The 24,121-nt window shown below is 41.2% G+C and overlaps 2 protein-coding genes across 2 annotated transcripts in view; both read left to right on the forward strand.

Moving 5' to 3' along the window:
* The window catches only part of UNC45B (unc-45 myosin chaperone B), a 40,091-nt gene extending 35,549 nt beyond the window's left edge, over window positions 1-4,542 (forward strand). The window contains exon 20 of the mRNA XM_005583458.4: window positions 2,587-4,542. Within this exon, the coding sequence (XP_005583515.2) occupies window positions 2,587-2,847 (261 nt within the window). The 3' untranslated portion in view covers window positions 2,848-4,542. The remainder of the gene's footprint in view (window positions 1-2,586) is intronic.
* Window positions 4,543-12,306: 7,764 nt separating this feature from the next.
* SLFN5 (schlafen family member 5) overlaps window positions 12,307-24,121 on the forward strand; it is a 51,716-nt gene continuing 39,901 nt past the window's right edge. The window contains exon 1 of the mRNA XM_065531233.2: window positions 12,307-12,461. The gene's annotated coding sequence lies outside the window, so the exon portion shown is untranslated. The remainder of the gene's footprint in view (window positions 12,462-24,121) is intronic.

Consider the following 24,121-nt stretch of genomic DNA (forward strand, 5'->3'; position numbering starts at 1 on the left):
GTATCAGCGGGTGTGTTCTCTAAGTTCCAAGGGGGGTTATGTTGTCCTGGCATCTGACAAGGGTGTATCTGTTGAATGTAGTTCATCCTGCATGGTCTTTGGACTTCAACCTCTTTCCCTAAGGCAAGCTTCTCAAAACTGTAATGTGTTTAAGAATCACCTAGGCAACTTGTTAAAACAGTTTCCCCACATGTTCTGATTTAGTAGATTGAGGGTGGGATGCTAACAGCTTGGGGACCACACTTTGAAACCACTGCCCTAAAGCAGCCTCTTCTGGTGTTACTGGGCACATAACTCTTGTAAGTCCTCACAGGACCCTCTGTGACTTCTTGCACTTACTGAGTGCCAGGTGTTGCCCTAAGTGTTTACATTTATTAAGTCATTTAATCATCCAAACCACCCTGTGAGGTGGATATTATTATTATCATCATCCCTATTTAACAAATGAGGAAACTGAAGTGCAGAAAAGCAACTAGACCAAGGCCACACAGCCTGTTAGTTGGGAAGGGATTGGAACCCTTCAGGATTGCCAACCCACTCCTGTCCACTTCTTCGTTCTTCCTTGCGGTGCTCAGAAATCTTGGCTGCATTTTTGTTCTGACACGGGGCTTCCTGGGGACTCTGTGAAGCTGCTCAGACTCATCTTTTGTGCCACCCCATGGCCATGTTGGATGCTGGACATCTCTACAGTCTCATGTCATCTGGGCTATGCCCTGGGCTATGCTTCCTGCCCTGGAATCCTATCCTTGTTGAGTTTCTATCACTGCTTCCTTTGACCCTCGGTGACTCATCCCAGGGACTGATGGGCCCGGGACCCATTATCAGTTACACCTCAGCATAGAAACTTTCCAGCCTAGAACCGTGCCACAGCTAGCTGAGTTTTCATGTTCTTTCCTTGGAAGGACATTCAGTGCAGAGTTTACAAAAGTTGGGTTAGATGCTCAAAAGCCAAGAATTTGCCTTTTCTTCCCCCTGCATCTGTCTCCCCATGTGCTTGTGGAAAGCGAGCCCTGCTGACAAATGCCAGGTGAGGGTAACAGGTGCAAAGAAGCTCAAGGGAAAACCTTTGCATTGGTGTTTTTTTTTTAATTTATTTTTATTTTTATTTATTTATTGTTTGAGACAGAGTCTTGCTCTTTTGCCGAGGTTGGAGTGCAGTGGTACAATCTTGGCTCACTGCAACTTCCACCTCCTGGGTTCAAGCGATTCTCCTGCCTCAGCTTTCCTAGTAGCTGGGATTACAGGCGTGTGCCACCACGCCTGGCAAATTTTTGTATTTTTAGTAGAGAGGGGGTTTCCCCATGTTGGCCAGGCTGGTCTTGAATTCCTGACCTCATGCTCCACCTGCCTTAGCCTCCCAAAGTGCTGGGATTACAGGCATGAGCCACCGCACCCGGCCTGGGTTGGTGTCTTAAATCATCACCTACTTGCCCTGTATCCACTTCTACTTGTTGAGCACTTACTGTGCTCCAGCCCCCATGCTAAGCTCTTTCCATGTATTATCTCATTAAATCACCACAATGTTAGAGGTAGGTGTAGAAGATGACCCTGAGGCTTACAGAGGTTAAATAACTTAGCTGAGGCCATGTAGTTGGTAAGTGGCTGAGCTGGGACCTGAACACTGGCCTCTCTGATTCCAAATCCCCATGCTGATGACCATTCTACTCTGCTGCCCCAAGTATATCTGTTGAATGATACAGGAGTAAAGCCTCCTGGTTCTATTCTCAGCATTATCTCTGTCTCCTGGGATGATCAGAGGGGTCTAGAGTCCTACCTTCCCAAGAATAGTAGTTGGGTTGCTTCATAGCTGGGAATGGAGAAGAATGGAAGTGAGGATACATTTGACTCTTGTGTTGATTCCAGTTAAAGACAGGGCTGGGGGAGAGCATGTCTGAATGTCTAGAGCTGATGTCTCAAAGGGCACCTGGTTTGGCAGAAGCAGGCATTGCCCATGTGCCCAGGGTGAGAATCCTCCTTTTGAACACTCTGCATCCCTGTTCTTCTCAGGTTTGCAGTGGGTCTGGCCCTTTGCTTCTTAAGCTGCTTAAGAAATAAATGGATTTGGAATATGAATCCTCTACTATTTCCAGATGCGTGACCATAGCTAAGTTATGCTGATTCCTTTAATTATTTTGTTTTAGTTCATTTTCTGTTGCTATAACAGAATACCTGAGACTAGGTAAAAGAAAAGAGGTTTATTTTGGCTCACAGCTCAGAAGGCTGGGAAGTCCAAGATCAGACAGCATCATCTCATTTGCTTTTGGTGAAGGTCTTATGCTGTGTCATAGCATGATTTAGAAGCAGAAGGGGAAATGTGTGTGTGTGAAAAGGATAAAACACAAGAGGTGGCAACTGGGGCCATGACTGGCTATCATGGTTACTAATCTAGCTCTTGAGAGCGAGAACTCACTGCTGCAAGAATTGACACATTCCTGTGACGCAGCATTAATTCCTCTTAATGACCTAATCACCTCTTAAAGGCCCCACCTCCCAACATTGCCACACCAGGGACCCACATTTCCAACACATGAACTCTGGGGACACTCTCAAACTTAGCACCCTCCTTACCTTTTTTCCTGCCTCCAGACAACCCAGTGGTTGGAGATCCTCCAGCGGCTTTGCCTGCACGACCAGCTGTCTGTCCAACACCGGGGCCTGGTCATCGCCTACAACCTACTGGCAGCCGATGCTGAGCTGGCCAAAAAGCTGGTGGAGAGTGAGCTGCTGGAGATCCTGACTGTGGTGGGCAAACAGGAGCCAGATGAGAAGAAGGCAGAAGTGGTTCAGACAGCCCGAGAATGTCTCATCAAGTGCATGGATTATGGCTTCATTAAACCAGTGTCTTAGACAGGGACCCTCAGGGATGCTGGGAGTGGTCCTGTACTGTGCAGAGTCCTGGGTTGGGTTCTCCTGGAGTGTCAGGTCATCTAGGGATCATAGCAGTGACAAGGAAGTCTCAATATAAAGGAAAGACTTGGCCGTTCCCTGAGTTGTGAATCTTCTCCTTTGTCCTGACAGAGTTTGGATGTTTCATTCTCTCTCTTGCTTCCTATCTCCTTACATCTGTCAAGTTTCAGAAATTCCAAGAATAATTTTCATCCATGATTAGAACATAGGTTGGATCATTCTTTTTGTACCCATTTTGAAGGCCAGGATAATAGGTTGAAGTTTTTTATATTTTGGAAAATGGATTTTGTGGTAAGGTAGGAACTAACGAGTGTGTGCATATAAAGGTTAATGCTGTTGTATTTGGATGCTGATCTGTGCTGTTTTCATGACCTCTCTCCCACACTATTTGAATCAGTCTGTTCAGAACGATGTGTTTCACCTTCAGTGCTCTGTCCCAGCCCTATGCCCATTCCCATCACTTCACTGTGATGGAAATAGAGTTTATGTTCAACAGTGAGACATGACCTCTGCTATTTGCTTGGGAAAGTCTTCCAAGCAAGACGGACATGATGAATACAAATAAGATCATCTTCAAACAAAAAATAAATAATTCATTGGCTCATGTATCTTGGCCATCCAGGGAAGGTCTGACATTGTTAGATCCAGAGTTTCAAATGTCATCACCATGGATGTGTCTTTTTCTCTCTCTCATTTTCTCTCCCCATATCTTGTCTTTTATTTATTATAGGTTGATCTCATTCCCTGGTGGGCTCTCTCTCTGTGATAGGAAAGAGAGTCCCCAGCAGCCCCAGGCTTACATAGCTATTATAGTTCATTATGGAAGAGAAGAGAGAAGAGCATTCTCAATAACTCAGCAAAGTTCCCAGGAATGACTCTGATATGTCTATGTCTCAGGTCACATTTCCATCTATGAACCAATCATATTCAGAGGTGGAATGCTAATTGGCCAGGCCTGGGTCATATATACAAGTCTAGGTTAAGAAGGAGCTTCATCCCTGTCCAATTGACATGGACTGATTAGGGGTATTAATGGAAGAGGTGTGCCACCACAAGAGAATGTACCCTGGGCAGATCAAAGAACATGTTCTGTACGTCAGGCTTGGCCACAAAAGAATGACACAAGTACTGTGCCATAGATCAGAACCTCTCTTTTAATACTGCCTTTTTAGCATGGTTGAGATAGCTAAGATCTAGTACTGTCACTCAGGTATGTCCCAATTCTACCTACATTTATTGAAGGGTCAACAGTTCTGATCTCAGCATTGGGTAAAGGGTGGGACATTTAGATTTATGGTCCTTGGTGAAAACAATTTACAACGTTCTGTTGTGTAGTAAGTGTAAGTGTACATATGCCTGGAAAAGAGACAAACTATCAGAAAGTTGCACTGTTGCGGTATGGGCCAAATCCAACATAATACCCGCTATACCTCTAGAGAACTAAAACCTTAGTTTCTCAGATCTTTACATATAGCCTACATTTTACTAACTCTTGCATGGGCTTGTTTCACAGCAGGAAACTATACTCATCATATCCTTATGATAGAGAATGACAACATTCAAAAAGGTGTGGCCCTTCTGAAGATATATACAACATTCATCATCAATAAATGGCATGATTTGACCCCTGTCAAATCCTTTCCTTCTTTCTTCATATGTGGGCTTGAGTGGGTGTATTTAGCTCCTTTAAACAAAACTCTTTCAGAGATAGGGCCATACTCTTACTCATTTTGACTCTCATGAGGTTACATCTGCCAGTGGCATTCAGGGCTAGTTAGATAAAGCTCATCTTGTTTGGATTGCAGGGATTTTTTTTTTTTTTTTTTTTTTTAACAGGGTCTTGCTCTGTAACCTAGGCTCAAGGGCAGTGGTGCAGTCATGGCTCACTGCAACCTTGGTCTCCACGGCTCAAGTGATCTTTCTACCTCAGTCTCCAGAATAACTGGGACTACAGGCACACACCACCACCCCCAGCTAATTAAAAACTTTTTTTTTTTTTAGAGACAGGGTCTCACTATGTTGCCCAGCCTGGGCAACCACATTCTTTAACATGAATATTTTATAAATAGTCCAACAAGATCCAGAGGAAAGCTGAATTCCATCATCTGATTTTTGCCACTGGTCTACTATCTGGCTAAGTCTTCGTGGGAGGCCTTTAAGAAAAGCTGTGACAAATACCTTTGTTTCCCACTGCCTAGATTACATAAGTGGTTGGCTTTTCCAGCCTAGACTCTTAGTCACCATTGCTTGTAAGAGGACCCTTCTTTGCAGATTCCTATTTATTTTCATCTATGCTTTCCAACAGACCAATGCTAGCCTGAGATCAAACAGACCGATGCTAGCCTAAGATTATCTCTTTATTGAGGTAGCTTGCTCAAAACCAGCAAGGAACAGCCAATACCTGCCAACTTTCTAGGTTTTTCCAACCAATTCTCTTACAGAAAACCTATGAATACCTTAGAGGTATGTTTCTTAGTGTCCCAACATATAATGGAAAATTTCATCATTTTTATCATTACTTTTAACTGAAGTATGTTGCTATCAGATAACTTGGTCTGTATCATATTAATCCTTTGCCATTTGATAAGCATATATATATATATATATTTTTTTTTTTTTTTTTTTTTGAGACAGAGTCTCACTCTGCCGCCCAAGTTGGAGTGCAGTGGCCGGATCTCAGCTCACTGCAAGCTCCGCCTCCCGGGTGCACGCCATTCTCCTGCCTCAGCCTCCTAAGCAGCTGGGACTACAGGCGCCCACCACCTCGCCCGGCTAGTTTTTTTTTTTTTTTTTTTTTTTTTTTTTTTTGTATTTTTTAGTAGAGACGGGGTTTCACCATGTTAGCCAGGATGGTCTCGATCTCCTGACTTCGTGATCCGCCCGCCTCGGCCTCCCAAAGTGCTGGGATTACAGGCTTGAGCCACCGCGCCCGGCCATAAACCTTGTTTCTTTATAAATTACTTGGGCTCAGGTATTTTGTTGAGCAACACAAACAGACTAAAACAATAGAAATCCTTGTCTTATTCCAGATCTTACAGGAAAGGCTTTGAGTGTGATGTTAGCTGTGGGCTTCTCATAAATGACCTTTATTGTGCCGAGTTACGTTTCTTTTTTAAAAATTTGCACTCAGGGTTATCCTCAAAGAGATATATGCCTCTACATCTAATTTGGTGAAATTTTTTGTCATCTTTCTCTCTCTCTCTTTCTCTCTCTCTGTTGCTCTGACTCTCTGCCTAGGGAATGGAAGATAGGAGAGAGTTTTTATCATAGAAGGATATTAAATTTTATCAAATGATTTTTGGCATCTAATAGATGATTATATGGTTTTTGTCTTTCATTCTGTTAATGTGGCATGTCACATTTATAGATCCTTGCATTCCAGTGATAAAAACATTTCTCAAAAGAAGACATGCAAATAGCCAACAGATAATGAAAAAATACTCAGCATCACTAATCATTAGAGAAATGCAAAGTAAAACCACAATGAGATATAATCTCTCACTTGTCAGAATATTTATTATTATATTTTTAATCATCCTGTACTTTATTTCAAAACAGAGTGTTTTCAAATGAAAAAACAAAAGATAAGTGTTGGTGAGGATGTAGAACAAAGGAAACACTTGTATACTGTTGGTGGAAACGTAAATTGGTGCAGCCATCATGGAAAACAGTATGGAGATCCCCCCGCCCAAAAAGAAAAAAAAACTAAAAATAGAATTATTATGTGATTTAGAAATCCCTCTTCAGGGTATTAATGCAAATGACTCGAAATCAGTTTGTCGAAGGGATATCTGCACTCCTATGTTCATTGCAACACTATGCACAATAGCCAAGTAATGGAATCAACCTCAGTCCATCAACAGATGAATGGATTTTAAAAAATGTAGTGCATATATACAATGGAATACTATTCAGCCTTTAAAAAGAAGGAAATTCTGGACTGGGTACAATGGCTCACACCTGTAATTCTAACACTTTTGGTGGGTGGATCACTCGAGGTCAGGAGTTTGAGACCAGGCTGACCAACACGGTGAAACCCCGTCTCTACTAAAAATACAAAAATTAGCTGGGTGTGGTGGCATATGCCTGTAATCCCAGCTACTCGGGAGGTTGAGGCCGGGGAATGGCTTGAATCTGGGAGGCAGAGGTTTTGGTTAGCTGAGACTGTGCCACTACACTCCAGCCTGGGTGACGGAGTGAGTGAGACTCCATCTCAAAAGAGAGAGAGAGAGAGCGCGAGTGAGAGAGAGAGAGAGTGAAGGAAATTCTGAAATTTGTGACAACATTGACGGAATTGGAGAACATTATGCTAAGTGAAATAAGTCAGGCCCAGAAATATAAATACCACATGTTCTCAGTTATATGTGGAATTTAAAACAATGAACTTACAGAAGTGGAGAGTATAATGGTGGTGACAGAAGCTGGAAGATGGGAAAATGGGGAGGTGATGGTCATAGGATATTTCAAGTAGGGACAATATGATTTTTCTTTTTGTGCATTCTATTGCGCAGCATGGTGAATATAGTTAATAGTAGAGTGTTGTACATTTCAAAATTGCTAAGTAAATTTCAAATGTTCTTGCCATAGAAAAAATGTTAAGTATTTGAGGTGATGGAAATGTTAACTAGCTTGATTTAATTATTTCACACTGCATTCATAATCATTAACATCATTTTATACCCCATAAATTTTTTTCCCCACGCAACTCCCTCTTCACGGAACCCATCAATCTATACAATTAAAAATTATCAATTTACAATACAAAAAGAAGAAAAAAAGAGAAGCATAAAATTGAAAACTTAGAAATAAAACTTTTAAATTATTCACACGACAGGATTGTACATGTAAAAAATCTGATAGCTACAAACTGTTAGAACCAATAAGTGAATTTAGATACAAAGTCCATTTTCAAAAATCAATTGTATTTCTACATACCTATAACAGGAAATTAAGTTTTTAAAGATGGTGCCATTGTAATATCATAAAACATCAATGCCTTGAAATAAATTATGAAAGATGTTTAAGAATTCTAACTATAAAATATTATTTACAAAAATAAAAGAAAACTCATATAGAGAGATATTACTATATTCATGGATTGGATGACAACATTATAAAGATATACATTCTCCCCAAATTGATATATAGATTCCATGAAAGCCCAATAAAACTTTGAGGCTTTTGGTGGGACAAACATTGGTAAGTTATTTGTAAAATGTTTATGAAAAGCCATAGAATCAAGAATAGCAATGACCATCTTGGAGGATAATAAAGTTTGGCCAGGCATGGTGGCTCACTCCTGTAATCCCAACACTTTGGGGGGCTTAGGCAGAAGGTATTTCCTGGGACCAGGAGTTTCAGACCAGCCTGGAAAACATAGTGAATCTCCATTTCTACATATATTTTTTTTAACTAAAAAGAAAAGAAAACAAGAATAAGTTGGAAGACTAACCGTGAATATCAATATAAGGTCATAGTTATTAAGATGGTATGATGTCAGCAAAAGAATATGAAAATAGACCAATGAAACAGAAGAGAGAATTCAGAAATAGACTCACACATATAGGTGCACTTGACTTATGATGAAGATGACACTACAGAACAGTGGGGAAAGTATGAACTTTTCGACAAATGATATTGGGTCAACTAGCTATCCATATGAAAAAAATTAAACTTAACCCCTCCCTCACAACACACTCAAACATCAGGTGGATTAGAGATCTAAATGTGAAAAGTAAAACTAGAAATATTCTTATGACACAGGGCTAGACAGTTTAAAAAAATAAAAAAGAAATATTCTAGAAGGTAACACTAGATACTATCTTCATGAGTTGGAGGAGGCAGGTATTTCTTAAATGAGACATAGAAGCACTAACCATAAAGGAAAATGTTGATAAAGAGGACAACTTTGTTAAATAGGAGCTTCCATTCATGAAAAGACATTATTAAGATTTCAATTCATGAGAAGACACTATTAAGACAGTAATAAAGTCAGCCACAGAGTGGAAAGAGATTGCTAAACATTTAATCAGTAAAGAACTTGTCCCAGCCTGGTCAACAAATTGAGACTGCATCTCTACAAAAAATTAAAAATTAGCCAGGCATGGTGGCCTGTGCCTGTGGTTCCCAGCTACACAGGAGGCTGAGGCAGGAAAATTGCTTGATTTCAGGAGGTCGAGGCTGCAATGAGCCAGATTTGCATCACTGCGCTCCAACCTGGGCAACAAAGGGAATCCTGTCTCAGAAAAACAAACAAACAAACAAAAAAAACAAAGCAAGCTACTTGTACAGACACCCGTCTCTACAAAGAGTACATTAAAAATGTTAGCTGGGTGTGGTGGCGCATGCCTATAGTCCCAGCTGCCTGGGAGTTGGAGGCTGAGGTGGGAAGATTGCTTGAGTCCTAGAGGTTGAGGCTATAGTGAGCCATGATGGTGACACTGCACTCCAGCCTGGGTGACTGAGGAAGACCCTGTGTGAAAAAAAAGCAAATTAAAAAAAATTAAAATGCTGACAAAACTAAGTGTTGGTGAGAATATGGAATAACTGGAACTCTTATACACTGCAGATGGGAGTGTGAATTGCTACAAAAACTTAGGAAGATGTATTTGGCAGTATCCCCTAAAAGTGCTTGACATAAAATTGAACATATGCATAGCCAGCAACTCCAAGGTACACAGCCAACAGAAATATGTACTTGTGTTTGTGTGTCACAATGAGAGAGAACACTTTTCATCAGGCTCCCAAATGGAAATAACCCCAATGTCCATAGTAAATGGAAAAATTGTCCAATATGGATACAGGAGAAAACGATACACCAGTGTAAATGCCACATTACTGCTAAGTACAACAACAAGGATGTGACTTACAAATATAATATTCAAGTGAAAGAAGCTGGACCTAATAGAGTACACCGTACAGTGAATGATCCGTTTATACCAGTTCAAAACCAGGCAAGACTAGTAGGTGATGTTAAAAGTCAGGATGGTGGTTACTTGCAAGCAGAGCATAAGGTTAGTTAGTGGTGGGGAGGGGCACCATAGCAGCTTTGAAGTTTTGGTCTGGGTGTGTTCACTTTCATCAAGCTTGAGATGTGTGCACTTTTCTGTGTAATGCTACGTTTCACTTTGTTAACGCTTAGTTTAAAAAGTGAATAATACCTTTCTCTTAGAGTTGTTGTGATAACACATAAAATAGCGGATCTGAAGCAACTGGTTCTTAGTATAAGAATAGCATTGATTCTATAGTATATTGTTATTAGTATAAGACTGGTATTTATTCTACAGTATATTCTTATTATAATAGCATAAGAATAACATTTATTCTATAATATATTCATACTAGTGTAAGAATAGCATTTATCCTACAGTATATTCTGATTAGTATAAGAATAGCATTTATTCTATGGTATACTCTTATTAGAATAAGAATAGAATTTATGCCATAGTATATTCTTACTAGTATAAGAATAGCATTTATTCCTACACTAAGAAAAAGTTGCTTTAGATCTGTTATTTTATGTGTTCCTCACAACAACTCTAAGAGAAAGGTATTATTCACTTTTTAAATTAAGCTTTTACAATGTGAAACATAGCATTACACAGAAAAGTGCACATTTCAAGCTTGATGAAAATAAACACACCCAGACCAATTTTATTTTATTTTTTTGACAGGGTCTTATTCTGTCACCTAGGCTTGAGTGCAGTGGTGGTGATTACAGCTCACTGTAGCCTCCGCCTCCTGGGCTCAAGCAATCCTCCCACTTCAGCCTCCTGATTAGCTGGGACCACAGGCACATGCTACCATGCCCAGCTAATTTTTTTATTTTTAGTAAAGAAGGGTTTCATCATGTTGCCCAGGCTGCTCTCGAACTCCTGGGCTTAAGCGATCTTTCCACCCTGGCCTGGCAAAGTGCTGGGATTACAGGCGTGAGCCATCGTGCTCAGCCACACCTTTCTTTTCTATGCACTGTTTAATATAACCTTTGTGGCCCTGATCTTTGGGGTTCTGAGGTCTGTGGGCTGTTCACCTACTAGTATGGAAGTCCAAAACCCAATACACCTAAATACCAAGACAATAGATTTCACTGCGGTTCATAACCGTGAAAGATTTCACAGGAAACAGCCACACAATGAGCCAAGTTTCTAGGTCCTGCGCAAGTAGGTGAGTATTGTATCTTGGGTAAAAACAGGTTCCTGAGATTATTCACTAGGGGTTGTGGTCCCCATGGTTGCCTGTGTATGAGCAGGTGTGGTGGAAATCTTTGTAGGGCAACAACATGGAATGGGGTTGGCAGGACCCAGGCTAGCCCATAGAGCCCAGGGTATCCCATCTCAAAGATCAACTAGGTCTGGCGCAGTGGCTTGTGTCTGTAATACCAGCACTTTGGAAGGTGGAGGTAGGAGGATCGCTTGAGCCTGGGAGGTTGAGGCTGCAGTGAGCCCTCATCACGCCACCACACTTCAGCCTGGGTGACAGAGTGAGACCCTGTCTCAATCAATCAATCAATCAACAATCAATAATCAATTAGATTCCTTTTGGGTACCAGTTCCCAGAGATTGAGGTCTGTGTGAAAAGAGATTTCCTTTCCCATCTATTGCTTGCGGATGTGGGAACTAGAAAGGAACCCTCTAGGGCAGGGTCTGGGTCGGGGGCATAGAAGGTGGGCTGAGGATATTGGAAGCAGAGGAATCTGGGAAGGGAAAGTGCTGAGACTGTTCAGGATTGGTTTTACTGCTCATATGGAGTTGCTTGGTAGCTGAAGTGCCTAGGATACAAATGCCAGGATACCTACCCACCCACCCAAAGAGTGGTAGTCTGCCTTCTTCCATTTGCACCTCTTGGAAATCCACCACCATGCTTGAAGAATTCACCCCCCAAAATTTTAAGTGTTACCAGTTTTTCACGTAAGACTCTGGTAGTGTGGATAGCTGTGATTGGCATGTGAGTCATAGCCAGTCACAGCTGCCAATTACACTGAGGTTGGAACACCATTTTTACTTTCACTACAACACGAGAAGCCTTGAAAATAAAATCTTAACATTAAAAAAAATGGTAGGCTGGGCACAGTGGCTCATGCTTATAAGCCCAGCACTTTAGAAGGCCGAGGTGGGCAGATTGCTTGAGCTCAGGAGTTCAAGATCAGCCTGGGCAACATGGCGAAACCCCGTTTCTACAAAAAAATACAAAAAATTAGCTGGACATAATGGCATGCACCTGTGGTCCCAGCTACTTGGGAAACTGAGGTGGTAGGATCTCGACGCCAAGCGATTGAAGCTGCAGTGAGCTGTGAATGCACCACTGCACTCCAGCCTGGGCAACAGAGGAGACCTTGTCTAAAAGAGAGAGAGAAAAAAAAAAGTAATAGAGGCTGTAGGAAAGAACAGAGGAACAACCACTGTTTGGTGGGGTTGGGGCTACCAGCAGGTGGCAGTTACTTGGTGTGCGTTGAGTGGGACAAGGGACGGATTTCTCATTATCTAGGGATGGAGTGAAAATTTCTGCTGCCAGGCCAGAGGGGATGGTCAGCTCCAGGACAAGGAAGCAGTGTCCAGGTAAGAAATGTTCATTTCAATGGACCACAAACTCCTAAACTCTTAACAAATTGAACAGAAGCATAGGTTTTGTGATCTCTGTGCATACGGGAAAACAGGAAAGAGCTCTTCCTCTCTCTTCTGGCTCGACAAAATAAATTCTTACGTGTATAGCCCTTCATGGGAAGGAAATGAAGGGAAAAGCATTCATTTCAATGTTATCAGAACAGCACATCTTAGAGTTAAACAAGCCTTCAGGATGACAGACTTGGTAGCAGTTAGTGATTACTTTCATAGGACACAATAATATTCTCTGAAGTCTAGATGTTTTATACAGTTTTCCTTTGCTAGACACAACATTTGGAAAGACAATTTTGAGAAGCGAAATCATACCTAGTTTTCAGCAGCTGTCACGGGTCAGAGAGACATTGTCTACTTATCTTGCTGAGTTGGGTTTTTTCCCCACCCAGGTCTGTAATTTTCAGAGCTAAGCACTGAAGTTTCACTAGTTATTTTGGAGAGAACAAATGCCACACCCCAGAGCTCAAAACTTAGAAGATGCAAGGCAAAGGTCAGGATAGGATTATTATGTGGACTATAGATCTTGTGTTTCAGATCCACAGGAGTGGCATGAATATGGGTGTATGAAATGCCGATCTATCACAGAATCTGCCGGGGTTTTTCCTCCAATTATATGGGGGAAAAAGCTCTGTAAGAGGAGACACATTGCCCACCACTTTCCAGATAGTTCTGATTTTTATAAATTTTAAAAATCTAAGTGGTGCATGCACATAGTATTGGAAGTGAAATAGTTCTACAGGGCTTAGTATAACACCAGCAGTCTCCTGCTCCTGCCCCCATCATGTTCCTAGGGGCCATCACTTTGATGTTTCTTTTGGTACTTAGCTCTAAATGGTGCCATTTTGAGGTTTAACTAGATATTATCTATTTCCGGAAGATTTAGCTCAGTTACATTCCCTCCCTATTTTGCTCCCCCCACATCCTGCCAAGATGATTTTATCACTATTTTGGGTTAGAACAATATTCGATGTTCACCGTGTTATGAATCTCTCTAGTCACAGCTGTGCTAGGTGAGGTACTATGGGTGCATTTCATTTCTCACACAACTATCTGCTTTCCTCAGGATTCATATCATCTTACTTTTTGTTTGCTTCATAACTTTTTTTTTTTTTGGTTAATCAAGTACATGAAGTCTACCATCAACTTTGTATCCTCAGGGGAAGGTCCCCCTGAACCTTCTGCCCTTAGATCCTGTCTGGGGGCTCTCTGGGCCCACCCTCAGCTGTCATCCTGGGCTGTCCTTCACATGTATCCAGAGGGCTCTTCTCCCAGGGTGGATCCTTACTTCCTTGAAGGAGATGCTTGCAGGATATAGTGTGGGAACAGGGCCAGGACGGGGCTTGGGGGTGCCAAAGCCTCCCTGATTCACAGAAAAGTTGCATAGGGTACAGGGTTATATAATTGCTTTGACAATTGGTGCCGATTTCCTCTTTTTCACAGGCTAGATATTAGTCAGGGCTGCTTGTCACTCACAGATGTTTTTCAGCCCTGAAGGCCGATTTCAAAGATGATGTGTCCTTTGCCAATCCTGTGATTAACACAAGGGTAAGGAAACTCCAAGCCCCCTCTGCCCTTCATTCTGGTTGCTCCAAACAAGTAGTCATTGAATCTTCTGCCCAGGGTCTACAAGCCACCCAACACAGACCACCCTGTGTTCCGCTGACTGTGCCCAACATCTGTAGTGGCAGGTTTTCCCTCCTGGTGTCCTCGACCTCCACTGCATGGGGCAGCCTTAGCCCTTCTTCCCACATAATCAGGGCTGAGGTTTCAGGTGTCTCACATCTTATTTTTGGTTTGTGGTATTGCAAAAAAGGGAACAGAGATGTCTTTGCTGTAACATCTTAAAAGTCTCCTATTCTATAATAAATGTAAAAATAAGTGTAAAAAAATTCAGTAAAAATAAATGTAAAAAAAGGCCCACTATTATTTAATTCCTGCTCTGCCAAAAAAAAAAAAAAATTCTAGGGGAAAAAAAGTCCAGATGAAACATGTCACAATGCTAACAGTCTTCAGACAATAAATAAATCTATGTCCTTCCCTGCCCCTATTTCTAAAGTTTTTTTCCAGATTTCCCAAAATGTCAAGATGGACAGTGTATGTTAACCAATGGGAGAAAAGAAAACAAACTTGAAAATTGTAAGGAGCTCTGAGTTTTTAAAACTTTTTCATTTTGAACCTATGTAGACCTGCAGAAAAGTTATAAAAATAGTACAGTTCCAAACACCTAGGCTTAAGGCATCCTCCTGCCTCAGCCTCCCAGGTAGCTGGGAATACAGGTATGTACCCCTGTGTCCGGTGTCTCTGGACTTCCTTGATACCACATTTATTGTCTCACAGGTGCTTGCTTTTCTTTTACTCTCACCATTCTAGCCATTCACTCAGTCTTCTTTGCAGGCTACTTTGCAATGTACACTTAATTTACCTCTTCCTTGATGGGGGCCTTCCTCAGCCTTTGTTCTGAATGGGATGTTTTCAGATTCTTCTACAGTCTCTGGGTGATCTCTTCCATCCTGTTGCTTCAAGCTGATCGTGCCTGGATTTGTATCTCCATCCTAGGCCTGTTTCTTGAAATCTAGACTTATGTTATTTAAGTCTCCACGTTCCTCGTCTACCAAATCCAGTTGATCACAGTGTCCTGGTCATTTGATTTCCTAAATCTCTCTCAAATTTACCCAAGCCTCTCCTTCCCCACTGCCACTGCTATAGTCCAGACCATCTCTCAACTGCATGATTCCAACGATCCTCTAATAGTCTCTCTGCCTTTAGTCTTCCCTCCCCACATCCTTCCTCTATCCTGAGTTAATAATATACCATCTAAAAGTGTAGACTGGACCATGTCTCTTTCTCACCTAAAAACTTTCATAAAGGCATAAGCATGACCTTGGGAACCTGTTAGTCCAAAAAATAACTCAATTTAAATCAACGAAAGAGAACTTCATTTGAAGCAGTGAGTTGTTTTTACATTTGTGTTCTCTGGATATTGTTAGATCTTTGATGACAGAATCATGCTTGGCATACAGTGGCTAGTCAATAAATTGCTGTTGAAGGAATTAATGAGTAAATGAGAAAATGGTTACTATCTCCTAAGATTATTGCCATTAAGTTGATAATTATTTGCCAAATAATTATGATATACAGGGCTCTATGGTGGGTTCTTCAGGGAATACAGAGTTTCCCTTTTCATGAACTTTACAGTTCGTTGAGCACCGGTTACGTGCCAGATAATGTGGTAATGATGGGGATACAGTGTTATGCAATATATACAGGATCCCTGACCTCATGAAGTTTTTTATTTAGTAGTGGAGACACCTACAAAAATTACGTAATTACTAAATTAGAGTTTTTATAACTGCTATTAATGAAAAGCACAGAAATCTATAAGAACACTTTATAGTGGGGCCTTAATCTAGTATGAGGGTTGGGGATAGTGGAGGTGGAGAAGGGCAGAGTAGGGGTATAAGATATACACACATAAGTATAGCAAAAGAACATCCTAAGTTCCATAAGAGAACCACAACAAAGCACTAATGAGATTTAGAGAAGGGAGAGCGATGCTGAACAGATCATGTGTCCAAGACCCAAAGGAACTATTCTTTAATGATGAATCTCTGGGTATGCAGCAAAGGTATGCAGCAAAGGCACAGTGAAAGTTGATGATACAAATTGGGCCATTCTTGTCACACTCAGCTAAAACAGGGTGGAGAGGCCAGGGAATAAAAGCACTCAGGGCATACAGCATTGCACCAAGGATATAATCCTCTGCTAGCTTGGCTTCTGTAATCTGAAACCCGTGTTACTGAATAGCTACTGAAACAGTCTGCTAGGACTCTAAGAGTAGTTTTAGTTATCGCTGTCACCCACCAATCACTGAGTCTGCCGGCTCCCCAAAACTTTACTAGTGTCAATAAACTTACTTTCAAAACAATTTGTAACATTTCTCCTTTTTATAAAACTTCTGAAGTTTTTGTTCTTCTGGCATACTGAAGACCGCCTGGTCTCTCTGTACGCCCCACATTACAGTTCTTGCTTCTCAAATAAAATGGTTTTTAAAAATATATTTATACATATGTATTTAAACCCACCTCCTGCACAGATTAAAATGTTTTAAATTCAGAGATTTGTCTCTATATTTTATTTGACTTCAATAGCAGTAATTTAGGTGAGGAAGGGGACGCATGTTTGCCCAGTGCCCTCTAAATTCTTCAAGCATCACTTGGGAGCTTGTTAAAAAGGCAGAATCTCAGACCCAATGGTAAAACCACTGAAGTATACTTGCATGATTTTTTTTCTTTTCTTTTCTTTTCTCTCTTTTTTTTTTTTTTTAGACACAACCTCACTCTGTTGCCCAGGCTAGAGTACAGTGGCACAATCTTGGTTCACTGCAACCTCCGCCTCCCAGGTTCAAGAGATTGTCCTGCCTCAGCCTCCCAAGTAGCTGGGATTACAGGCACATGCCACCACACGCAGCTAACTTTTATATTTTTAGTAGAGATGGGATTTCACCATGCTGACCAGGCTGATCTCAAACTCCTGACCTCAGGTGATCCACCCACCTCGGCCTCCCAAAGCGCTGGGATTGCAGGCATGAGCCACCATGCCCGGCCACTTGCATTTTTTTTTTCTTTTTTTTTTTTTTGGAGACAAAGCCTTGCTCTGTCACCCAGGCTGGAGTACAGTGGCGTGATCTTGGCTCATTGCAACCTCTACCTCCCAGGTTCTAGCAATCCTCTCACCTCAGCCTCCTGAGTAGCTGTGACTACAGGCACGCGCCACCACACCCGGCTAATTTTTGTGTTTTTAGTAGAGACAGAGTTTTGCCATGTTGGCCAGGCTGGTCTCGAACTCGTGACCTCAAGTGATCCACCCGCCTTGGACTCCCAAAGTGCTGGGATTACAGGAGTGAGTTACCATGCCAGGCTTATACTTGCATTTTTTTTTTTTTTTTGAGACAGAGTTTCACTCTTATTGCTCAAGTTGGAGTGCAGTGGCTTGATCTTGGTTCACCGCAACCTCCGCCTCTCAGGTTTAAGTGATTCTCCTGCCTCAGCCTCCCCAGTAGCTGGGATTACAGGCATGCGCTACCACGCCCGGCTAATTTTTGTATTTTTAGTAGAGACGGGGTTTCTTCATGTTGGTCAGGCTAGTCTTGAACTCCCGACCTCAGGTGATCCACCCACTTCAGTCTCCCAAAGGGCTGGGATTACAGGCGTGAGCCACCGTGCCCAGCCTATACTTGCATTTTTTAACAACATCTGAGTGATTCATATAGACCTTACAGATACCATAATAAATGGTGACATTATGACATTATGACGTCTTTTGCAACCCCACCAACAAATGTCAGGACACTCTGTAGTTAAGCACTGTACCACTGAGGTGGTTTCTTGATCTTTAACAGGTGCAGCTCACAAAGGAAGCACATTGGTTAGGTAAAGTCAATTTCCTCTCCTGGAGGTAGGTTCCTCACTTTCATTATTTGTTTATTTGTTGATTTTTAAATTAACACACTTCATTTTTTAAAGCAGTTTTAAATTCACAGCAAATTTGAACAGAACGTACAGAGGGTTTCCATGTACCCACTGTCTCCACACAAGCACAACTTCCCCACTATTGATATCATGCATCAGGCGATACATTAATTACTATAGATGGACCTATATTGACACCTCATAGTCACCCAAAGTGCATAGTTTACATTCAGGCTCAGTCTTGGTGTTGTACAGTTTATAGATTTTGACAAATGTCAAAATGACAAATGTTGTACAGTTTGCAGATTTTGACATGTATCCATCATTGTAGCATCATATGGAATAATTTCACTGCTCTAAAACTCCTCTGAGGACAATAACACCAAGGTCATTTCTTAATTTTTAATAGGTGTGGCACATGCAGGAAGTACTTGCTTAGGTCCAGTCAGTTTCCTTTCTAGAGAGCATTGGAAAGTTTCTTCAGTTGTTGCAGGGCCTATGATTTATTTTTGTTTCAGAACCTCAGAATAGAAGGAAGTATGTGAACAAAAAACAACAAGAGGGCCAGGTAAGCGAAAGGCTATTTCCAAACCAGCTTCTCATATCTCATAAACTTGGTTCCTTTTGTTCATAGCTCCCAACCATTGCTGTTTCAAATGCCATACTATCTTGGAATTATATTATTTTCCATAAGGTAGTTCATAAATTAAAGCCTCAGACATCTTTAATCCAGCCACATCTAATTAAATTCATTTGTTTTGACTTTATGAAACTCATTTTTAAAATGCATATTTCACTGCTGAGTGAATTTCTTCATACTCGACGTTGCACAAGTGGAATTGTCTTCTACGGTATTTTCTACAGATGTTCATATTACACATTTTAGCTGAGTTTCTATTTTCATCTTACTAAATATCATTTCTTAAAGTTTAATTCTTTCTTTTTTTTTTTTTTACTTTGAGACAAAGTCTTGCTCCATAGCCCAGCCTGGAGTGCAGTGGCGTGAATGCAGCTCACTGCAGCCTCAATTCCTGGGCTCAAGTGATCCTCCCACCTTGGCCTCCCAAGTAGCTGGGACTGAAGGCATGCACCACCATGCCTGGCTAATTTTTTAAAATAGTTTTTGTAGAGATGGGGTCTCATCATGTTGTCCAGGCTGGTTAAAGTTTAATTCAGAATTCAAAGTATAGGAGGCACTAAAGCATGAATCCTTGACATGTTCCAATGTATTCACTGCTAACTCATTAAATCTTTATAATGACTCTGAGAGATTATAATTGTATTGCTTATAATTGAAGAAAGTGAGGTTCAAAGAAGTAAAATAATTTACCCAAGGCTTCATAGGGCCCAAGTCAGTCCAACCCCAGAGACTATGCTCTTTCGCCACACTAAGCTTTTAAGTACCTACAAATCCCATTTTAAGGAGTTCCTAGATAACCCTGTAAATTATATGTTGGCTGAAGACACTTCCTGCTTTAACATGTATTCTTGCCCCTGCCTCAAGTATTACATGGTAGACAACTGCTCAGCCTCAAAGGCTATCTAGCCATCATGTCAAAAGCAACTGTGGTGATTTGTAACAAAGTACATTTAGGAAGAATAAAAATGATAAACAACTCAAGGCTTCAAAAAGGAAACTGTAGGTGATGTGGTGGCTCACGCCCGTCATCCCAGCACTTTGGGAGGCGGAGGCAAGAGGATCACTTGAAGCCAGGAGTTTGAGACCAGCCTCGCCAACATGGTGAAACCCTGTCTCTACCAAAAAATACAAAAATTAGCCCTGTGTGGTGGCATGTGCCTATAGTCCCAATTACTTGGCAGGTTGAAGTGGGAGAATCACTTGAATCCGGGAGGTGGAGGCTGCAGTGAGTCAAGATCATGCCACTACACTCCAGCCTGGGTGACAGTGGGAGAGTCTTTCTCAAAAAACAACAACAACAACAACAACAACAACAAAAAAAAAAAAAAAAAAAAAAAAAAAAGAAGAAGAAGAAGAAGAAGAAAGAAAGAAAGAAACTGTAATATACATTGTTCATGTTGATTAATAATATTCTGAACTAATTTTCCACTAAAACCTCTAGTGTCAAAGACCATTAAAACTTACTAAGTTTTTACCACAGCTGAATTTAACCCCAAAGCAACTGTTTTTAAAGTTTTAACGTGAAGATGAGCTCACAAAATGCCAAAAAGTCTTCAAGGTTATACTCAATACTAAGTTGCCCAAAAGTCTAGGGAGCGTTTACTTCACAACACTCCATGACAACAGTGACAGGTATTTTTTTCTCACTAAAAAAGTCATAATACTGATGTTATAGTCCCAATTTGAAACATCTTTGAACTTACATGGAATGACACAGTGATGATAAAACATATTTTTCTACATGAGAACTGTGGTGACCAGGCACGGTGGTTCGCGCCTGTAATCCCAGAGCTTTGGGAGGCTGAGGCGGGCAGATTGCCTGAGCCCAGTAGTTCGAGACCAGTCTGGGCAATATGGCAAGACCCTGTCTCTACAAAAAATACAAAAAAATTAGCTGTGAACTGTGGTGTGTGCCTGTAGTTCCAGCTACTTGAAAGACTGAGGTGGGAGGATTGCTTGAGCCCAGGAGGTCAAGGCTACAGTGAGACAAGATCGCACCACTGTACTCCAGCCTGGATGACGGAAGAAGATTTGTCTTAAACAATAACAACAACAATAAAAACTGCAATGTGTGTGTATGTGTGTGTAAATTGACTGAGATATATCACCATCTCCTTTAAAATATGTGTTTTCATGACTTTGTGGAAGGTAGGAGTTTTTAAATCCAAATTTGATCTAAGAATTTGTTTTCTCAATTGCTTGGCTAATGTGAACCTACAACGAATTTAAATTTGAGAATGACTTGAAAACCTGTTAATACAACATACTGATAAAAAATGACAAAATGAAGATGTAAAATGGTGAACTGAAATTGAAGAAAATAATAAAAATAACATGCCTCCTTAGTTTATGGGAAGTGTGTTACTTTAGCTGCCTCATGCCTCCTTAGTTTATGGGAAATGTGTTACATTAGCTGCTTGTCTCTGCATTGAGGGCAAGATGTCTCAGTAATTAATAATAATAGCAACAACAATGACAATTTTAACAATATAGCAACAGTTATTACCTGCAGAACACCTACTTTGTGCAAGTTTCTTAGACCCATTATCTTTCTTAAACTCCACCATCACCCTATGAAGGACACATCTATAGATGAGCCACGTATGTGGCTCAGGGAGATTAGCTTGGTCATGTCACAGAGCTACTAAAGTGGCCGAGCTGGGACTCTAAGTCATCTGACTCAAGTACTGCTAAGTGGTCTCATGTATAGCTAGGCTTTTAAATGCTTTTTTGAAAACTTGCAAAAATAAAATCTGTATTGTATAGTAGTCTGTTACATTAGCAGCCCCCAAGAGCCATGCATTCTGGTATCCATGCTTTTGCATAGTTTCCTCCTCTTAAATCTGGGCTGACCCCATGAATGGCTTTAACCAGTAGAATAAGGTGGAGGTGATGCTGTGTCAGGTCTGGTCCTCAGCCTGAAAAAGTCTGGCAACTTCTACTGCTTGCTCTTGAGAATCTTGAGCTGCCAAATAACAAGTATGGGGCTGAGCGTGGTACCTCACTCCTGTAATTACAGCACTTTGGGAGGCCAAGCAGGGTGGATCACCTGAGGTCAGGAGTTCTAGACCAGCCTGGCCAACATGGTGAAACCCTGTCTCTACTAATAAATAAATAAATAAAATAAATTAGCCAGGCATGGTGGTGCACTCCTGTAATCCCAGTTACTCAGGAGACTGAGGCAGGAGAATCACTTGAACCTGGGAGGCAGAAGTTGCAGGTTGCAGTGAGCCAAGATCGAGCCACTGCATGCTAGCCTGGGTGACAAGAGTGAAACTCTGTCTCCAAAAAAAAAAAAAAAAGGAAGTATGGATCCCCACCTGCAGAGGCCACATGGAGAGAGAGAAAATCCCAGACAAACCATGTCCCAGCCCAGTCCAGCTCCTGGCCTCACCTCCAAGGTGCTAGCAATATGGGTGAAGCATTGTCTTGGAGGTTCCAGCCCCAGCTACCCACTGACTGCAACTGCATGAGATACCAAGCAGAGCCAGCAGAAGAACTGTCCAGCTGAGCCCTGCCCAACCCACAGAAGTATGAGGACGTAAAATGGCTTTGGTTGAATCCACTAAGTTTTGGGGTGATTTGTTATAAAACAATAACTGAAATAAAAATGCATACCTGGAACTGGAGTGCTTATGTAACAAAAATCTAACACATGTAACATTGGCTTTGAGACTGGCTGGGGTTCAAGGTGGTCAAATGACTTGCAGGCAGTCACAAAACCAGGAAACAGCAGAGTCAGGGTTTAAATCTAAGTCTATCTCTCTACTATACCTCACTCACTATCTTAAGCCAAAATCACTACGTCTCCCCAACAGTGAGCAGTTCCAACTGTAACCCTTGATGTTGGTGTCTTACGTGATTCACGTCATTATTTAGTTTTTTTTCTTTGACTGTACAATGGCACATGTTCCTCAAGGAAAATATTCCTTGAGAGCAGAAAGTGCTTCTTTGATGTCATTTGTATTTAACAGAGTAGTTAGCAAATTTGAGGGCATGAAATTCCCCTACCTCCTATATATTTTGCATCAGCTACATAAGGCTATTCGCCATTCCTCACCGCTCCTCACGTAGTTCACACACACACACACACACACACACACACACACACATACATATAACTTTTTGTTATGTAAATTTTCAGATGGACATGAAAGTTGAGATAACAATATATTGAACCCCCATATACTCATAGCTTAGCTTCAACAATTACCAACATGTTTCTAATAATCTAACTTCCACCCAACTTCTTTTCCTAGGGTTTTGTGTTTTGTTTTTTTTTTTTGAGACAGAGTTTCGCTCATTGCACTCCAGCATGCCCAGGCTGGAGTGTAATGGTGCGACTCCCTAGGCTATTTTAAAGCAAATCCTAGACAACGTATGACTTTACTTATAAATGTTTTAGCATATATCCCTAATAGATAAGGACTTTTAAAAATGTATAACTACCATGCATACCATTATCAGATTTAACCAAAAGAATTTTCTTTCAGAGACAGGGTCTTATTCTGTCTCTCCACCCAGGCTGCAGTGCAGTGGTAACATCATGGCTTACTACAACCTTGAACTCCTGGACTCAAGCCATCTTCCTGCATTAGCCTCCAGGGTAGCTAGGACTACAGGCAAGTGCCACCATGCCCAGCTAGTATTTTTTAAAAAATTTTTTTGTAGAGATGGGGTCTCACTCTGTTGCCCAGTCTGGAGGGCAGTGGCACAATCATAGCTCGCTGTAACCTCAAACTCCCAGGCTGAAGTAATTCTCCTGCCTTAGCCTCCCAAGTAGTTGGGACCACAGGTGTGCATCACCATGCCTGGCTAATATTTGTATTTTGTTTTTTTGTAGAAATGGGGTCTCCTTATGTTTCCCAGGTTGATCTCGAACTCCTGGGCTTAAGCAATCCTCCTGCCTCAGCCTTCCACAGTGCTGGGATTATAGGCATGAGCCAAGTCAACAAACCTGGCTCCCCCACTAATTTTTAAAAACATTTTTTTTTTAGAGATGGGGTCTTGCTATGTTGCCCAGGCTGGTCCTGAACTCTTGGCCTCAAGTGATGCCTCCCTCTTTGGCCTTCGAAAGCATTGAGATTACAAGTATGAGCCACCACGTCCAGCCACACACTTCACAAAATAATCATTTTTATTGTAATCTAATACCAAATCACAACTTCCTGATTGTCACAAGTTTTTTCTTCTTTCTTTCTTCCTTTCTTTTTAAAAAACATTTTGTTTGTTTAAATCAGACTCCTTCTTCAAGGCGAATTCATTTTTTAAAAATCAGCTGCCAAACAAGACCCACACATTGCATTTAGTTGATAGGTAATTTAAGTCTCTTTTAATTTATAACATTAGCCCTCTGCCTTTCCTCCTCAGTTATTTGTGGAAAAATCCAATTCATATATCCTGTTGAATCTCTCACATTCATGAGTCAGCTGATTACCTCTTCATGGTACCATTTAACTTCTCCTATGCCTGTGTTTCATCTAAACTGGAAA

Source organism: Macaca fascicularis, chromosome 16 (assembly GCF_037993035.2).
Source record: "Macaca fascicularis isolate 582-1 chromosome 16, T2T-MFA8v1.1".
Classification (NCBI taxonomy): domain Eukaryota; kingdom Metazoa; phylum Chordata; class Mammalia; order Primates; family Cercopithecidae; genus Macaca; species Macaca fascicularis.